This window comes from Nipponia nippon, unplaced genomic scaffold (genome assembly GCF_047370975.1).
Source record: "Nipponia nippon isolate SJK-2023a ecotype South Korea unplaced genomic scaffold, ASM4737097v1 scaffold_2, whole genome shotgun sequence".
Taxonomy (NCBI): Eukaryota; Metazoa; Chordata; class Aves; order Pelecaniformes; family Threskiornithidae; genus Nipponia; species Nipponia nippon.
This window is the reverse complement of record NW_028262336.1, coordinates 35,877,982-35,894,164: the sequence shown is the minus strand read 5'-3', so window position 1 is coordinate 35,894,164 and position 16,183 is coordinate 35,877,982. Positions and strand designations below refer to the sequence as shown.

The 16,183-nt window shown below is 41.9% G+C and overlaps 2 protein-coding genes across 4 annotated transcripts in view; one reads left to right on the top strand and one right to left on the bottom strand.

The window, feature by feature from the left end:
- The window catches only part of LOC148055743 (ICOS ligand-like), a 40,073-nt gene extending 32,074 nt beyond the window's left edge, over positions 1-7,999 (top strand). For all 3 annotated transcript variants that reach the window (XM_087756682.1, XM_087756681.1, XM_087756680.1), the window contains one exon: positions 1,501-7,999. In XM_087756682.1, coding sequence (XP_087612808.1) covers positions 1,501-1,604 — 104 coding nt within the window. In that variant the 3' untranslated portion in view covers positions 1,605-7,999. The remainder of the gene's footprint in view (positions 1-1,500) is intronic.
- A 136-nt stretch (positions 8,000-8,135) lies between these two features.
- On the bottom strand, positions 8,136-15,060 carry GATD3 (glutamine amidotransferase class 1 domain containing 3). The gene is made up of 7 exons (XM_087756683.1): positions 14,840-15,060; positions 12,607-12,659; positions 11,719-11,832; positions 11,228-11,347; positions 10,281-10,373; positions 9,794-9,950; positions 8,136-9,159 (listed from the first exon to the last, which is right to left on the bottom strand). The coding sequence occupies exons 1-7, from the start codon at positions 14,951-14,953 to the stop codon at positions 9,031-9,033; spliced, it is 780 nt and encodes a 259-aa protein (XP_087612809.1). The 5' UTR covers positions 14,954-15,060; the 3' UTR covers positions 8,136-9,030.
- Positions 15,061-16,183: the final 1,123 nt, after the last annotated feature.

Genomic DNA, 16,183 nt, shown 5'->3' with positions numbered 1-16,183 from the left:
AAAGCTATTTTCATTGGGAAAAAAAAAAAGTGATTGGGACAAGGGGGAGTGTTTCAAGTTTGCTATAGGAGAACAAACTGAATCACACACTTCAGACACCTGAAGGTTCTTGTACTGCTGGATTTTGGGGAGCTTGGGGATGGAGGAAAAAACAAAAGCCTAACTTTAGAAACATAATTTCTTGCAAAAAGGAAAACTATTTCCTGTTGTCAATTACTTGTAAAGAAAATCATTGGCTGCCGCTCCCATTTTTTTTTTCTACTTTCAGCAATTTCTTAAGAAAGGGAAGAAAATAATCTGTTTTGTATTAGTTGTTATTTTGGAGGGGACTTATTCTAAGTTAAATGACCTGCTGAGAACAAGGACACAATTTCTGCGTGCAGAAATAGTTCTCACACTTTGCAGTCATCATAACCAGATCAGCAGGTATTTAATATTTTTATATGAAACAGAAACAGTTTTGATCTGTTTTGCTTCTGCTTCATTTCTGTTTATTTGCTGGATTGATTATTTTTCATAATTATTTTAAAGACCCTAATTTTACTGTCACTCTTGGTTTCTGGCAAGACTCCTTCTGGGTCAATCAGAACTTGTTTTAAGGTTTTTTCTGGGAAAAATGAAAGTGCCTAGGCCTGGAAGAGGTCACAAGAGGCCAGGAGACTTGCTATAATCCTACATTTACTTCAAAGAGTTACTGAGAACTACCCAGAGTTTACTTGCTCTTTAGATGTTAATACCGCATACTGCTTCTAGGAAGAGAGGGAGGAAGCACCCCTACCAGCGATAAGTTAACTGCAGCAACGTACTTAAAGCTGATACCACAGCAATAGAAACAGCCTAAGAACTCGTACAGAAAACAATATACAGCCTAATCTTCCCAGAGAAGGACTTGGATCTAAACACTTACAGGAAAAATTTCTCTACTGCTTAGGTCAGGGGTTCAAAATCTTTTTTTACTTGTGTACTACATCCAGCATGGGTTGCAGGTACCATCTGTGGCAAGGGTAATCTGTGCCCTGTGCCCATTGTGCCTTACCCACCAACAGTGGTACACAGTGCTGCTACCACCTAAGTGTCTGTGGCCTGGACTTTATAATACTTATTACCATTATTTATGGACTCTTAATCACAACACCTACCTCAGGCCCCGAGTAGGTAGAATGATGACATATTTAATACTCTTTTAGTTCTTGTTGTTCTATCAGGATTTTAAACAAGTATTCTCAGTCATCCAGAAAAGGAAGTTGTATTCATTGTTGCTGAGTGTCTCTGTGTTTTCTGTGAAGGATTAAAAATGACTTGTCACAGTACCTTGAAACACGTTTTTCTGGATGGTACACACACAGAAAAGGAGAATTTTGAAAATGAGCCAAAATCCACATGATTCTACAAACAATCTTCCATCAATGCATTCCTGTAAAATATATCACACAAACTCCAAATACACTTCTTGTCAAGCCACCAGTTACATGCCAACTTTCACTTTTTTAATTTTTGCAGGACACAGCCAGATTTCCTCCAGAAGCCCTGCTGACGTGCCGTGTCTGGCTATGCTTCCCTTCTCTTTCCACCTCCTGGTCACACTGGCAGTTTGGCACTTGTAACTGGGGAAGCCAACCTTCTCTTTGGGAAGTTCTCCTCACCAGAGGACCTTGCTGGGCAGAACAGCTCTGTAGTGTTAGCGTTGACAACTGTTCCAGAGCCACATGAAAGAAACACCAATAGCTGAAAACAGACCTAGCACTAGGTGTTCATGTCCCGCATTTTGGTGTTCCACAAAACGAAAGGCACAAAACTCAGAGGTGGCAAGTCTGCTTTTTCATTTGTTTCTTGGAGCCCAGTTTTAGTTCTGCTGGTATGAACATTTTATTTTGGATTTTGTGGTTTTGCTTTAACGACAGGATAAAAGACTCACAAAACTACAAGGTCACATTATAATTGACCCTAGTGAGATCTTTTGCCCGCTGTCCTTCAAGAGAATTGAAAGGAGGAGAAGGGGTAATTACCCTCTGTGTCAGATAAAAACTGGAAGTAGGAAGACACTCGCATTTTGTGAAATGTAAGGATGGAAACCTTGTGAAACTTGAGCCTGTGGAACTTCAGCTTCTATTTTTACTCTTAAGCATCACGGGCTATCTGTAACAACTTTTTTTCCACAAGAAATGTAGTATTTCTTCAGCGGAAGGGTGAAGCTGATGGAGAAAGATGATGGAAGTTCATCAAACATCAAAACAGGGGAAGGAAGTGATGTATTATTACAAAACTCACTTCTAAATAAGCCAAAAGCTTTGGAAGGCTGAATTCAGTATTTTCTCTTTTTGTCATGAAACACAGCAAGGTAAATGTGATCATTGCACCAAAGCTGGATTCTTAAGCTAGAACTGTGAGAGAAGAAATTGTTACTGTGACAATGTTACTTCTTTAAAAACAGCACCTTTGGAGGAAACAAGAATAAAAAACTGGTCAGAATAATTGTAACTGATACCTATGCAAATTAAACAGGTTTAGTTCTGGAAATGTTCAATTCAGGTAGCATAGATGTCCTGTGTAAAACTAAGATTGAAAGGATCCTGTACACCAAGAGTATCAAGAAAGTGCAGAAGTTTTGTTTCAGGCCAGAGCTGCTGCAGCCGCCCTATTACAGAACTGAGGAGCGCCTGGAGAACTGCTCACCGGGGCTGGTGAACAGCGGTGACTGTAACGCACTCCTGGCTGAGCCCTCAAGCAGAGGGAGGTGACTCATAAGGAAGTACATAAAGATGTTTTGATTTGGAACAGTTCCACCCTCTTTCCAAAGGAAAGACAGGATTGTTTTTGCAAGGAGGGGAACAGAATAGAACAGAGCTTAAAATGGTATCCATTGAGGTAAAGGAGATAGTTATCTTTGACTTTCTTAACAAAGGGCCCGTTCCCCATGGTGGGGAAGAGAGACAAAATCCCATGCACAGCCTGTGCTGCTGCTGCAGTGAAGCTCAGTCGGTACTTAGGCTACCCTGGGTACAGAGCAGCTTAGCGTAACAGCTGGGGTCCCACTTCACAGAGATTCAAATGTAAGAATTGTACCTACTGTGACTGTCTTTTTGTGTCCTACCCTCCAAACGTTTGTCTCAGATTCCATGTATTTTTCAAAACAAACGTTGATGAAAAATAAAAACCTAAAAAAAAAACCCTGATGAGAGCAATTGCTTGGTCTCCAAGAATTCTTTATTTGTATTCCAGTTGTTCCTACAGTTCGCTAGGCTCTCTGTGCAATCAGAAAGTCCAAAAGGTGGCATCTATACAGGTCTGTTGGTCCCAAAAGTCTGAGCTGCTTGCCCTCATCTCAAGGACTGTATGACTTCTAAAATCTAGTAGCCACTTAAGCAGCCCTCCACTTTTCAGAAGGTGTTGAGGCACACGAACAGCATGAGCACGTCCACTCACACATGCAAGCTGTGTGACTATATAGCTGCATTTCTTGGGCAAGCAAATGAATAATTACTTAAATACCTTTATGTGGCCATGCAGGGCTAGAACAGAGACTCGCTGCTGCAGAGAGGGACGGCCCAGTCGTACATTTAAGAGCAGGTACTGTGCTGGCTGATGCCTATGAGGAATGCCCAATTCCCTCAGCCGTCTGCATCTTTCACCCTCAGGAGTGATTCTCCCTGCCTGCGCAAACTGGCAATGAATCACAGTAAGCACATGAGCAGATGAAGGTAGGAGGAATGAAGGGTGGGGGGAAGAAGACCAGATGACCTCTAAACGTTGCTTACAACCCTAATTCTTTATGACTCAGATTTGCAGCAGCACTTGGGATGTTTAAACGTCCCTGTTTATTATATTTTCCCAGAGCTGTAGTTAATGCCATCCCCAGTAGTAATATACAACCGCCATTCCGATTTCCCAGGAGGCTGCAAGCGAAGGTTTGAATGACTAGCAGACCTTGATTTGCCCTTCCTTGCCTGGGTGATGACACAGCAAGTGTCTGTCTTAAAGTTCACTCAATGTGCAGAACACGAGCAGCATATAATTCCTGTTTTCCAGACTTTCATCGTGAATGAGAGGGAGAGCTTTGAAAATGAAGGAGCACAAAACCAATTCACACATTTAAGGAGGACTCTCCGCTTCTCTCACTTGTAGTACCTTGGTGGCCCACGCCTACGTATTTCATACGGCAAGAGCACAGGCTGATAATCTGCTACATTAAAGAAATTCTTAAGAGATCCTTGCACATTATTCTTGCAAAAGAATGGCTGTAAAAGCAAGTTCATTTTTTAATGTTTGACACTGACACTGGTAAGAGACAAAAAGGAGTTAGTTTGCTCATCTTGTAGTTTATTTAAGTTTACAGTGAGGTCAATTCAACTGGTTAATGCTTTTTGCTGAGCTCCTTTCAGTTCCATATGATGTGGGAGAAATGGCCCATGTAGATCATCATCAAGAAATGAACGTAATACATTTGATGCAGAATTTTCACCGTTATTTCAGCTAAGTCTGACAGCAGTCATTCATATAGCATGATACTCAGCAGTTGAACAAAGGGTACTGAAAAATACTGAAAATAAGCACGGAAGGTGATTATTTTTAAATATGCAACAGGAAATCGTGTTGCTATGTGTAATGCAATCCTCATTGTAACTTCTGTTTCAACTTCTGAGATTGTCCAAGTTTGGTCCCTTCTCTTCCCCTCTTTATCTCTTTCTGCAGAGATTCAGACCACCACTGAAATCACCTTGGAAAAGATAACCAAATATCAGTTCCTTAGTTATTCTGAGGGCTAAGGCTGACCCATGCAACAAGCAAGCTTCTCCTCAGCCACTGTAAGCCACGGGAAGGAGGAAGAAAAACAGCTCAAACAAAAGACTCAGGCCCTGGAATGCAGGCAACTCTCAATTATTTGCAGATGGAGGATTATCTACGCTCCCACTCCCAAACTATATATGTATACACACACATACAAGATACTGCTAGCTTGCAAACACACAGACCCTTGAAGAAACAGTGTGTTTCCTTCCAAGAGTATTTCTTGACCTAATAGAAGTCCCTCCCCACCAAACCTTGATTTTAGGTCACCTTGGCTATAATAGCATTATTATTTAAAAACAAACCAAAACAAAACCAAAAAGCAAAAACAGAACCCAAAACCAAAAAAGCCCCACTGTGTAATTTTATGACTTTATACTATACTTTTTCTCATTTTTCAGTGATAATTATCACAGGAAGGGTTTAGAGCTTAATGTAAGTATGTTTGATATCATACCTTCAGGAAGATAAATAAGTCACTGTGTTGAAGAAATGAGTCTTAACAAGACAGCGGGACAAATGCATTCATTGCAATGGAATCGGATTTCCTATTTATTTTTGCTAAACAAGAAGGAAGCAGTATTTGTTTGATTCCCTATATGCCTCCAAAATGTCAACACAGAAATGTCATACAGAAAACAACAGCTGGAACATTGTGCCCGAGTAAGTGAAAACCTGCACAGGACACTGTTCACAAAGTGCCCCCTGCCGGCATTTTATTAATCCGAAACGTGTCTCTGTGGTAGCCGCAAACCGAAGGGTAAAAACGAAAAGTGCATCTCAATCCCTAACTCTCATTTCTGCTTTCAGAAGAAAAAAGCACCGCTGACAAATCTGTGAACACTGCAACAATCCGCAGAGAAACATTTCATAAAATGGTTTTTGTGTGTAAGCAACAATGAAGGCAAAATGGGGCAGGCAGAAACACAACTGAGAGGTAACAACTCCTCCCCACACCCCACAAGTGAACCCCATCACGTCACTAGAAAACCAACACAAGCAGAAGGGGCATTTATTACCACTCCCTTTCAGTAGGACAAAGTTCTTCAGTGCTTTCTGAAGATGAAAAATGGCAGGATCCATAAGCCATATATTGCATGCCGCCTTGTGGAGGCTTGAAGAATACGCATTCTTTCACTTCTTATTTCTGATGGCATTTAACAAAACATATTCATCATAAAGTTCTGTCCACTTGGCTGAAACTAGCAAACCCCTCAGCAGCTCCAAACAGCCCTATGGAAGGAAAGGAAAAACCCAGCTTGGCAGACAAATGTCTCTATTAATGCACATGGAATTTCCCTCCAAATTCACATTGGCTGAAAGCCAAGATGACAATCTTACATCTTCCACCAAAGTTAAAAGATCTTCTGTTAATAAAAAAATATTTTAAAATGCGTGTAGCAAAGGTCTGTACTCGGCACATTGCTGTGGCATTAGAGAGAATAAAAAAAATTAAAGGCACTTCTGGCGCATGCTTCTTTCTCCTTCAAAAAACTTTAACTCTGAATGATGGAAAAAAAGAAGGGTAAAAAGATGCTCTAAAATGTGATTATTTCTGAAAATAAAATTTTGTCTTTGATTTCCCCAGTGCGTATCCGTTTGTCCCATACCCACCAAATGCCCAGGCTTCCAGCACTGACAACACTGTATGGGCAGCTTGCTTTTTATAACTACCTTGAAAAATGTTTCAGGCCCTGAGGAGGAACTGGTTCCTTAGTTACTCTTGTTACAACTCACAGCCCTAGCCCTCAGTCACTGATATCGAGACCATCATTTTAGAGTATTGCTGTTATTTAGCAAATGAGATGTCATGTCAAATTAGGTGAGCTTTTCAATTTGCATACTTGATTCCAAGCATGTGTTACTGTGATAATCCAACCTGGAAGCCACCAGGTCAGGGATCCACATGACCACTGCGGCATCTGCTTAGAAAGGTACACAGTAGATTATTTGGGTATCTGGATTCAAGAAAGAATGTCAGAGGACTGTAAAAAGAGGCAACATCTGGATGATCTTCCAACCAACTTGCAACAGCTGGTCACTGCGTAATAACAGCAATTGCCTCAAAAAAATCTTTTTCCTCAGGACACCTGAATCTAAGATTCAGAATCTAAGAAAGCTTTATGCCACCCCAGCTGTGCTTACTAGGAACTGCAGATATGAGAAACCCCAAATACATACACACAACCGTGCTGTGGTGAGGGGAGCCAAAGGAAAGATTTAACTCACGGTTCCTGATGGGAAGAGTTGAACTCAAATTACATCATTCTTACAGCAGAGGAAGGTACTGCTAACACAGGCAGCAGCTGTTCTCCCTCTACTCCAGGGATTTCAATACCATCTCTGTTCAATGATACTTTATGTTACCAAATTTCTTTTAAAACTCCTGCAGACGTAGGAAAGACACATTTTAAAATGTCACTACATTTTATATAAATAATGACCTCCCACACTCTGCTAAGCCTCTGTGTATAAAATTGATATTAAAAACATCCACTTTCATACAAGCAAAGCTTATGGAGGAAAGTCTAATTACACACAATTACACAGTGGCAGTGTTTTAAATTCTGTTTCTTACCAACTTGGTACTGAAAATTTCATACAGAATTTGATGCACAAGCAAAAAGAGTTTCAGAATATGTTCAAAATCCACTTTATGAACCATGCCTGCTACCATGATGACTTGGTTTCCGTGTATGATCTCTTTGTAACCACACTGGAGTTGGCAATCTGCACAAGAGATCTCTATGAAATCTCCCAAGAGAACAGCATCATCTTTGAAGAACAAATTCAGATCTTCTAAATCCAAACATGATTTTTTTTTTAGTGACAAAAAATTAATCGCATACTAAGAGGCTCCAGAATCAAAAACACTTATTCCATGAACACTGATTGAGCAAGCTGAGCATGCCCACCACTCATACTCAAGCTTCATTCCTCCTCTTTGGTCCCTCCAATAAAAAAATCATTCCACATCCCTAGCAAGTCTTCAGCCACAGATGTTATTTACCGTACTCCAACCCAATCTAAGGCTTGTAGATTTCATTTATGAAGCACACAATTCTCCCTTAAAAATATGGGTTCTCTTCAGCATGTCTGTCACATAAAAGGAACTTTAATACAAGGCAAGGGGTGTCTGTTTGTTTGTTTGTTTGTTTGTTTTGATAAATGTTGCTTCCTGCTGAACAGAAAGGTGAGAAGCGGGGAAGGAGACTCTGCTGGATTCTATATGAAAAAGATGTCTCAAAGACGTGAAGATAACTGAAAAGCAGAAAAACTCCTAGAATGTATCAACCAGTGTAAATTACCAAGGGCAGCTGTCAAACAAAAGTGAAGGGACAAGGATAAGATAAAGGCAGAAGTTAATTTATTTATACATCATTATTGCAGACATTCAATATTTCTTTGGAGAAAGCTTTATTACCCTAAAGCAGGGAAAGTGCGGATAATTTGAGATTGTTTTTTCCATCCACTACTAGTCATGCAACTACTTTAACATGGATATTACCCTTAAAAATCGTGCGTCACATCAGTGGATATTTTCTCCTTCATTTCAAGACCTTTTTAGCTATAATGGGCCAATGGATTAATTTTTCGAAGTGCTAGTGTTGAGACAGTTAAGATGTATCCTGCTGCTGACTGATATTCAGAATGGCTCCTTTGTGAAAACACAATTCTTTGAAATGGAAAAACAAAGTATTAATCTTCTAATTAATACCAAGCTAAAATTAGAATGTGGAAGATGTCTATTTCCCTTGACAGCTGATCCTAGCTTTTAGTTCACAGATATAGGCCTGAGCACATAAACCTTGAACCACACACTAATTCCTCTCTAATACCATTCTTCTTCCACTAGATATACTGCTACTGCATCTGCTATGGCCCTACAAGACATGTGCCCTCTGCTCCTGAAAGGGCCTTTAGTTTCTTTTTGCCCCCATAGAAATGATTTGACACTGGTGCACCGGGAGGACTGGTTTCAGAACAAGTTTGCACAGGTCGCTCTAGCTGAAAAAGCTCAAGAAAATGCTCTGTGTCTCAGGCCAGACTGCTTGTACTCTATAAGCCCTTCTGCAGGCCCCTCTCTCAGAAAAGGCATGGAAAACCCTGCAGCTGGGAATCAATCAGCTCCGTATCAGCATTCACTGGAGTATGAACAGGACAAGCAGGTGAAAAGGTTTCCATCGGTCCATATCATATTTGATACTACACCCTAAATTTGAACATTTCTGAAGTTGTATTTTTTTATTTGCCAGTTAGTTTTAGCACATTCTTTACCATGGCCCCAATGCCATCGAAGATATTATGTAATTCTGTTTCACACATAAATGCTGGGGTAGTCACCACCTTGTTTTTTGTATCCACATGAGCTTCGTAAAAGGGAGTTAAGGAAAACACAGCCTATGTCTCACTTGCAGATGCTGTCTGCAACATAAACCCTCTTTGACAAAACCTTACAACTCCACTATCCTATAAAAAAAACCCCCACCTCCAAATATATTACACTGTCCAGCTGTAGACAGCTGCAACCTATAATCCAAGATACTAGAGCTACTTTTGCCAGAAATACAAAGACTGCAAGAGCAATCTGTGGGAATGCTGGCACTCAGAAACACAAGAAAACCTACGAAACTTACTGACTGTAACAAAAACGTCCCTGAGTACAGTTCGGTCACAGCATCAGCCTTCAGGAAAAGAAAAAAAAAATCTCAAAGAGAACTGACCAAAAGTAACTCATGCCAGTTTTATATGCAAATTTACTCAGCATTTACTGCATTACCAGGTGTCCAAGGGAGTTCTATGGCAATGACTAAGAATGACTTCTAACTACACAGCTGTGTACAGAAGACCATGTTTTCTAATAATGCACTGTATTACATGCTATCTGCTATACACTGTATATTCCCACTAAACCCTAAGTGGAAAAGCATAGATCCTGCATGTATTCATTACTGTAACAACACATTACTAAACTGTCTGTCAACATGAAATTAACAGGAAAGGATATAGTTACTTCTTTCACACAATGCTTTCCTCCCAGTTCTTTAATGGCTCCTGCAGTCCCAGCATAAGGCCACTTGCCACCTTCCTCTTCTTCATGGCCCACAGTTACTTCAGCACCAGAGAGAACCTTTGCTGCCAACACTGGTGAAATGCAGCAAAGACTGCAACAAAAGGAATTTTAAGAGCGATTCTACGACGGCACTCTTTCAAAACGTGGTCATAATTGAAAAGATTCAAACGGACATGGTCTTACAAAACTGAAAGGCAGCACAAGGCAACTTCCACTCAGCATTTTCTTAGCCTCTTCTTTCACAAACACCTACACACACACACATCTTGAAAAACACGTTTTAAAAAAATAAGCTACAACTGATACAAAACTGAAGATGTTTTTTCTAGCTCCAACAATAACAACTGCACATTTCCACAAAACGTACTTTCTCTCCACGCTCACACTATCAAACAAATGCCCCTCTAACTAACATACGTACCCAATAGGTTTGCCTGCTTTGTGGAAGTCTTTCAAGACACGTTCAACTTCTCTGTTCACCTTGCAATCTTTCCCATCAACAGCAAAGGTAGATCTGCCACAACAAGAAACTTTATACATACCTCAGTGTAAACCTACAAATAGAGATGCCTATCTGCCCTGAGACTGGCTCTTAAGGGTCGTCACAAACTTAATAGCTTCTAAAAGGTGGTTGAAAATGCCTGTAGTTGACCAGCAGTGCTTCAGCCAAAATGACTGACTTCTAAGGCTTTGGTATGTCAGAAAGTTCCTTATCTGATATAAACATCTAGAAACAAGAATTATCAAATCAGCTTTCTGGCATTACTAAGAGGTGGAACAACAATGTTTTCAAAGAAGAAAAATACATAAGGAAAGGGAAATAACATTCAGGTTTCTCAAAGCCAATGAAACGGCAGGTCAATAACAAGATAATCAGTATTCCATGTGGCTAAGACCGTTTTTTTCCTTCCCCCCTTTTTTTTTGAGCTAGCTGTTGTTTTATCATTACCGATGCAAGAGGGGACTTTTTGGTAGACAGACAGGAAGAAACAGAATAATAACACTAGGAACACCTGAAACTATTGCAGTTTTACCTTCACTTCCCTCAGTCAGACCCCAAAAGAACCACCACAATGGTGGGGGAGAAAGGACTTCCTGTGCATTAGCTAAACTCCAGAATTCTCACCAACATTGTTCAGAAAATTTAGAATGTGACAATGCCAATAAGAGTTATGACTGGAAACCACCATGAAAAGCGCAACTTAACGCCAACACTTTAAAAGGAGTTTTCCTTATTAAGTAGTGATTACATACTTAGTAAATAAGGCCTTTTATTGCTTCCTGATTTCATTGTGTGAATCACAGTTGATTATGAATAGTTGATCATGAATATTTAGTTGAGGAGTCTAATGCTTAGTTGGCACTCACAAGTTTTTAGCAGCTCCAAATCCACCAGGGAATATCACAGCATCATGGTCTGCTGTAGTAAGCTTAGCCAGGCTTGCAATTTTACCACGAGCAATCCTTGCAGATTCCACTAAAACGTTCCTTGAAGATCCAGAAATAAAACAATGAGATGAATTAAGCATTTGCGGACAGAAGAGCATAAAGAGAATTTTGGCAGAGGAAGAGGAGGGGAGGAAGGGAGGAAGCAAGAAGAACAGTGGTACTAAATAACTGAAGCTATCAATGCTTCCGAACTACTAGTACTGGGAAACGCAGGCATTAAGAGACTGTATATAATCAAGTCCAGAAAACTCATTTAATATTTTCTCTCCAATCAAAATACCAGCCAGCATAAAGCTAGTAAAGCCAGTCAGCAAAGTGCTACAAGCACAGTTACAGGCTGCTATGTCTGAAGAATGCTTACGAGACTAACACTCGGCAGCCACAGAAAAGACATTAAAGACAGACTTTACCTTGACTCAGCTTCAGCTGGTTGGCCTTTACTGTGGTCAATGACATGCATCTGAGGAACATCTGGAGCATACATCTGAACCTCAGCTCCCCCACGACTAAGGTGTACCAGTATGCTACAAAAACAGAGATAAAACGTGCTGAAAACCTTAGAAGAGAGGCTTTATCTGGCCCCTGAGTCTTGCTACAAATATTCCACCACCTGATTTTGAAAGAAGAGGAAAACCACACATCCTACCAAAGCATACTGAGCACATAGCAGCAAAATCCCTGTACGTAACACCAAAGCGCAAAGCAGAACAGAAAGTTAATTTGGAGGTAGGGTCAGGTAAGCTAGATACAAGTTTCTTTGTTCGGTGCTCTTATGCAGGCAACCAGGAACAAGAAAAACTTCCTTTCTCATTGCAAGTCCCCAGGTGTTATGGAAGAGTCCCATGATTAGCATACCTATGTGTACCTTTAATCCAGGTCTAGGTGAAACATCTCTTAGCAATGAATACTAAGAGTTAATAATTCGACTTGAGTATTAACAATTCCAGTGTTAGATTTAGCCCCAGGAACTTAAACTCAAAATGATTATGAAGTGAAGTCTCTACTTAACTCTCTTGAGGTTGATTCTGGAACTCTGAATTTCTGTTTCTGAAGGAAAGACAGCCTCTCTCAAACTCACTGCTCTGGCATCGCGTGCAGCATGCTGCATCTTTGGGCAGTCACCAACTACTGCAAGAATGTGGCCTGAGCTCCCAATTATGCTGTGAGAAAACTGTGAAGCTTCATCATAGATCTTTCAGGTCAATTTTGATGGCCAGAGAGTGCAAAACTGAATTCAACGGACTGCTTTAACGTAAAGGAGATTTTTTTGGAGCCTACAGTTTCATAAAGCAACTTACGCCGAGGCCTCATGGATTTCTGTGCCATCGTAAACACCACAACCAGATAGGACCTGCAGTAAGAAAATCAAGAGAATATTTCAGGTGATACAAAACTTTCTACAGGGTGTTTCACGAGCCTTGTAAGATTTTAAAAAAACCCAAACAACAACAAACCTCCCTCCACCCCCTAAAAAACCCAACTTAGCAAGAAGCTCTTTACTAATCCAGTCAACAACATGCTATTAGCACTGGTGCCACCACTTGACATACTGCAGAACTCGCATTTCCTATTTATAGCTACTCATCACACACAAGTCTCAGAAATAACTAGTATTTACTTACTGGCTTGTGCATTTATTCCTCAGAGTTAATAAACTGACATGATATCCTTAGGTCTGTTTTTACTGTGCACACAAAGAGTTATTTTGAGTGTCATACATCTATTTATGAAGTATCCATATCCGTGCGAAATACCTTCTCATCCAGATGCACATCAAACAGAAGCGGGATAGAAGTGCACTTCGAGGTGGCACTTAGGACAAACTATTTTACCTGCTGCTGCATTTTGTCTGAGGATCCGCATCAGAGATAAATAGCTAAATCACTTCTCATCCAATTATGCTATGTTAGCTATACTTTTCCTTATTACCATGGTAATAATACTTTCAGTTTGTTTGTACACACTGGGGAATAAAAAGCACAAAGCAATCAGCTATCCTTGTGTGGGTAGAGAGAGTCTTTCACAAAGTAGAAGCAATGAGAAAAAACTTTTTTAAAATACCCAGGGAAAAAAGAGGTTATATGAACAAAACCAAACCAAAAAAATCCAAAGAATTACCTAGTTCCTGAAAGTATATATGTGAACTCTTGTGGGCTTTTTTTGTTTGGTTGTTTGCTTTTAAAGAAAAAAAAATCCCATTAAAGAGACTCCATTTATTAACTTTACTCTCTTCTCTCCTGGTTTTATCTCAGTTTTTAGAAGCTTGAAAGTTTTTAATCACAGACACATGAACAGAAACACACAACTGAAACTGTCTTAGTTAGAAATGTCGGACTCAAAGGGGCTTTCGGATCACAACATCCAGCCCTCTGCTCTCACAGGCACGACCCTACCATCACTTCACCAAATGAGTAAGGTCCATGAATGTCCTTCTGTCCATGTTAATCCTAACTACAGTTTTGCTGCTCTGATATTTAAGAGCCACCTTCTACTTTCCAACTTTTTATTTAATCTTTCATTTAATTTAGACTGAATAGACATACAAGCAACTGTGCTAAAGTTATTTTCTGTAAGCAACACTTTAAATGTTTTTGAAACTCACTGAAACTAAAGTACTAAACCCACTATTCTCTTGTTATTTCAGTACCTGCTTGGTGACAAATCTGTCTTCTACCATAGTCAGAAATTTATGTCACTAATATCAACAATAACATTTGTTTTCCACTCTCTATTTAAAAAGCTATCGTTTGCTAAAATGACAGCATTCCTGGTAAGTTACCTTTTAGACATCTGGACTGGCCTCCTGCCCATTCCTGAACCAACTCTGCCCCAGATTTCTTCATGCACGTAATGCCTTCTTATTTCTTTACATTTTATGCTCTTAAGACTATACAAAGCTCGAGCTCCAAAGATGGTCCATTGAGCTCCAAAACTCTGTATCCGTTTGAGATGCTATCAACAGCCTAAATTTTCCTTTGGCAACCTGTAGCTCCTCTGCCTCCTCGCTTTCTTGTTTATTTTTAACGTGGTCTACCTCCTTCGTCCTTTAAATTGGGCATAATCCAGTTTAAATATTTTACTGTACACTGCCAGTACCTCCCCCAATTACACTGTAAGTTATTTCAAGTTCAGTTCCTCATAACTCCAGGCCAATAACAACTACGCAGAAGCCCATTTTTACGTGTTTCCCACTCCCGGTCTGGCTTCCTCCAAGTTACTCAATTCTAAACAGTTTTATCTTCTCAATTTCAGCTTCTCCGGAGGCTTCCCAACTGCCGCCGCCCCCAGGCCAGTCTTCCTTCGGCCCGACGCCCCACCAAACCCTCCCACCACCACCACCACCACCACCAGCCCCACCGCCGGAGCGAACCCAGCTCGGCACGGCGCTGAGGGTGAATGGGGACACCCAGGCAGTAACAAAATCTTTCCCCTTGCAGCTGCTGCGCTGCGCTGCCCCGGGCCCCGCCACTCCCAGCCCGCGGCCGCCGGGGCCTCCTCCCGGCGCGGCGCGGCCCCGCGGCCGTGACTCACCACAGCGACGCGGGCGCCGCGGTGGCGCTGAACGGAGCAGTGGAAGGAGGCGAGGCCGCCAGGCGCTGCCCGCCGCAGCGCGGTGCACAGGGCCGGCCCGCAGGAGGCCAGCATGGCCGCGGGCGGTGGGAGCGGCAGCCGGAGCGAGGGCGGCGCGGCGGCGGGGCCGGGCAGGCCGCGGGGGGCGGGGAGCCGAGCAGGCCGCGGGGGCCGGGCCGGGCCGGGCCGCGCCGCGCGGGGAGGCCGCTGCGGCCTTGGCGGCGCCGGCGGGGGCGCCCCCTGGAGGCGGGGAGGAGCAGCGCCCGCGCGCGCTGGGGCCTGCGGGCCCTGGGTCCCTTCCCTGACCTCATCGAGTCAAAACAGTAGCAGCAGTCAGAGAAGTGAAACGCGCGTGTAAATAAAACGTTGGGACCCGTTTTGAAGAGAAGCCGAGCAGCACCAGGTTCCTTTTGCAAGTGAGAGGGGGCAGCCACAAGGTGCGCACGGCCCGAGCGGGGCAGGGGCAGCAAGAGGCCGCCGAGGCTAGGGCTGTTAATACGGACAGCTTCATTGCATTCTTTCTAGGATCCTGCAAAATAGGGTATGGCTTCTAAAAGAGAAGGATAAAAGAAACATTAAATAAAAGCCAAGGTGCCAGTTTGCAGGCGCGGTCCGAGCCTGCGCTGGAGGAAGGCAGGGCGTGGTGCTGCTTCAACACCTGACCCCAGCCCACGGGGGCGACCCGCAGACTGGCAGATTGTGCCAACGTGCACGAGGGTCAAGCCAAGCTTTGGACATGCCAGGCTTAACATCTGATAGATAGTTTTTATTATCTTTCCTATGACTATGGAAGAACACATTGGAAAATTGCATTGGCTTTCATGTGCGTCATAAGATTTGCCTTCATTACCTAAAAGCTTGTTATAGCTCAAGCAAAATGACTAATGCAAGTAGAACACATCCTTATCTCATATACAAGAACTGCTGCGACGCTAACCCTCTCACCTTCCCTCAAGGCTCTTGTGCTTTGTAAAACATACTTTCTGTGAAGTTTTCATCTTCAGAAATGTTTTGAATGTTAAGAGTAAAAAAAACCCAAAACCATGTTTCTAAGAGGTTGTTCTGAAAGGCCACATGTTCTCCATGTTCTGTGTTTTCCAATACTGTAAACCCAAGAGACAAATACAAATTTAGGGATCAAGTTAGCCAACTTTATAGAACAGTGCAACTCCTGTTTTACATAGCACAAAGCTATTGCCATGACAGTCCCAGAACAATTACAGCCTGTCTGCTACAGGTCATATAGTTTGGGAATAGAATATGGTTTTTAAAAAAGCATGCAAAGACAACATGTACATGAAAAAC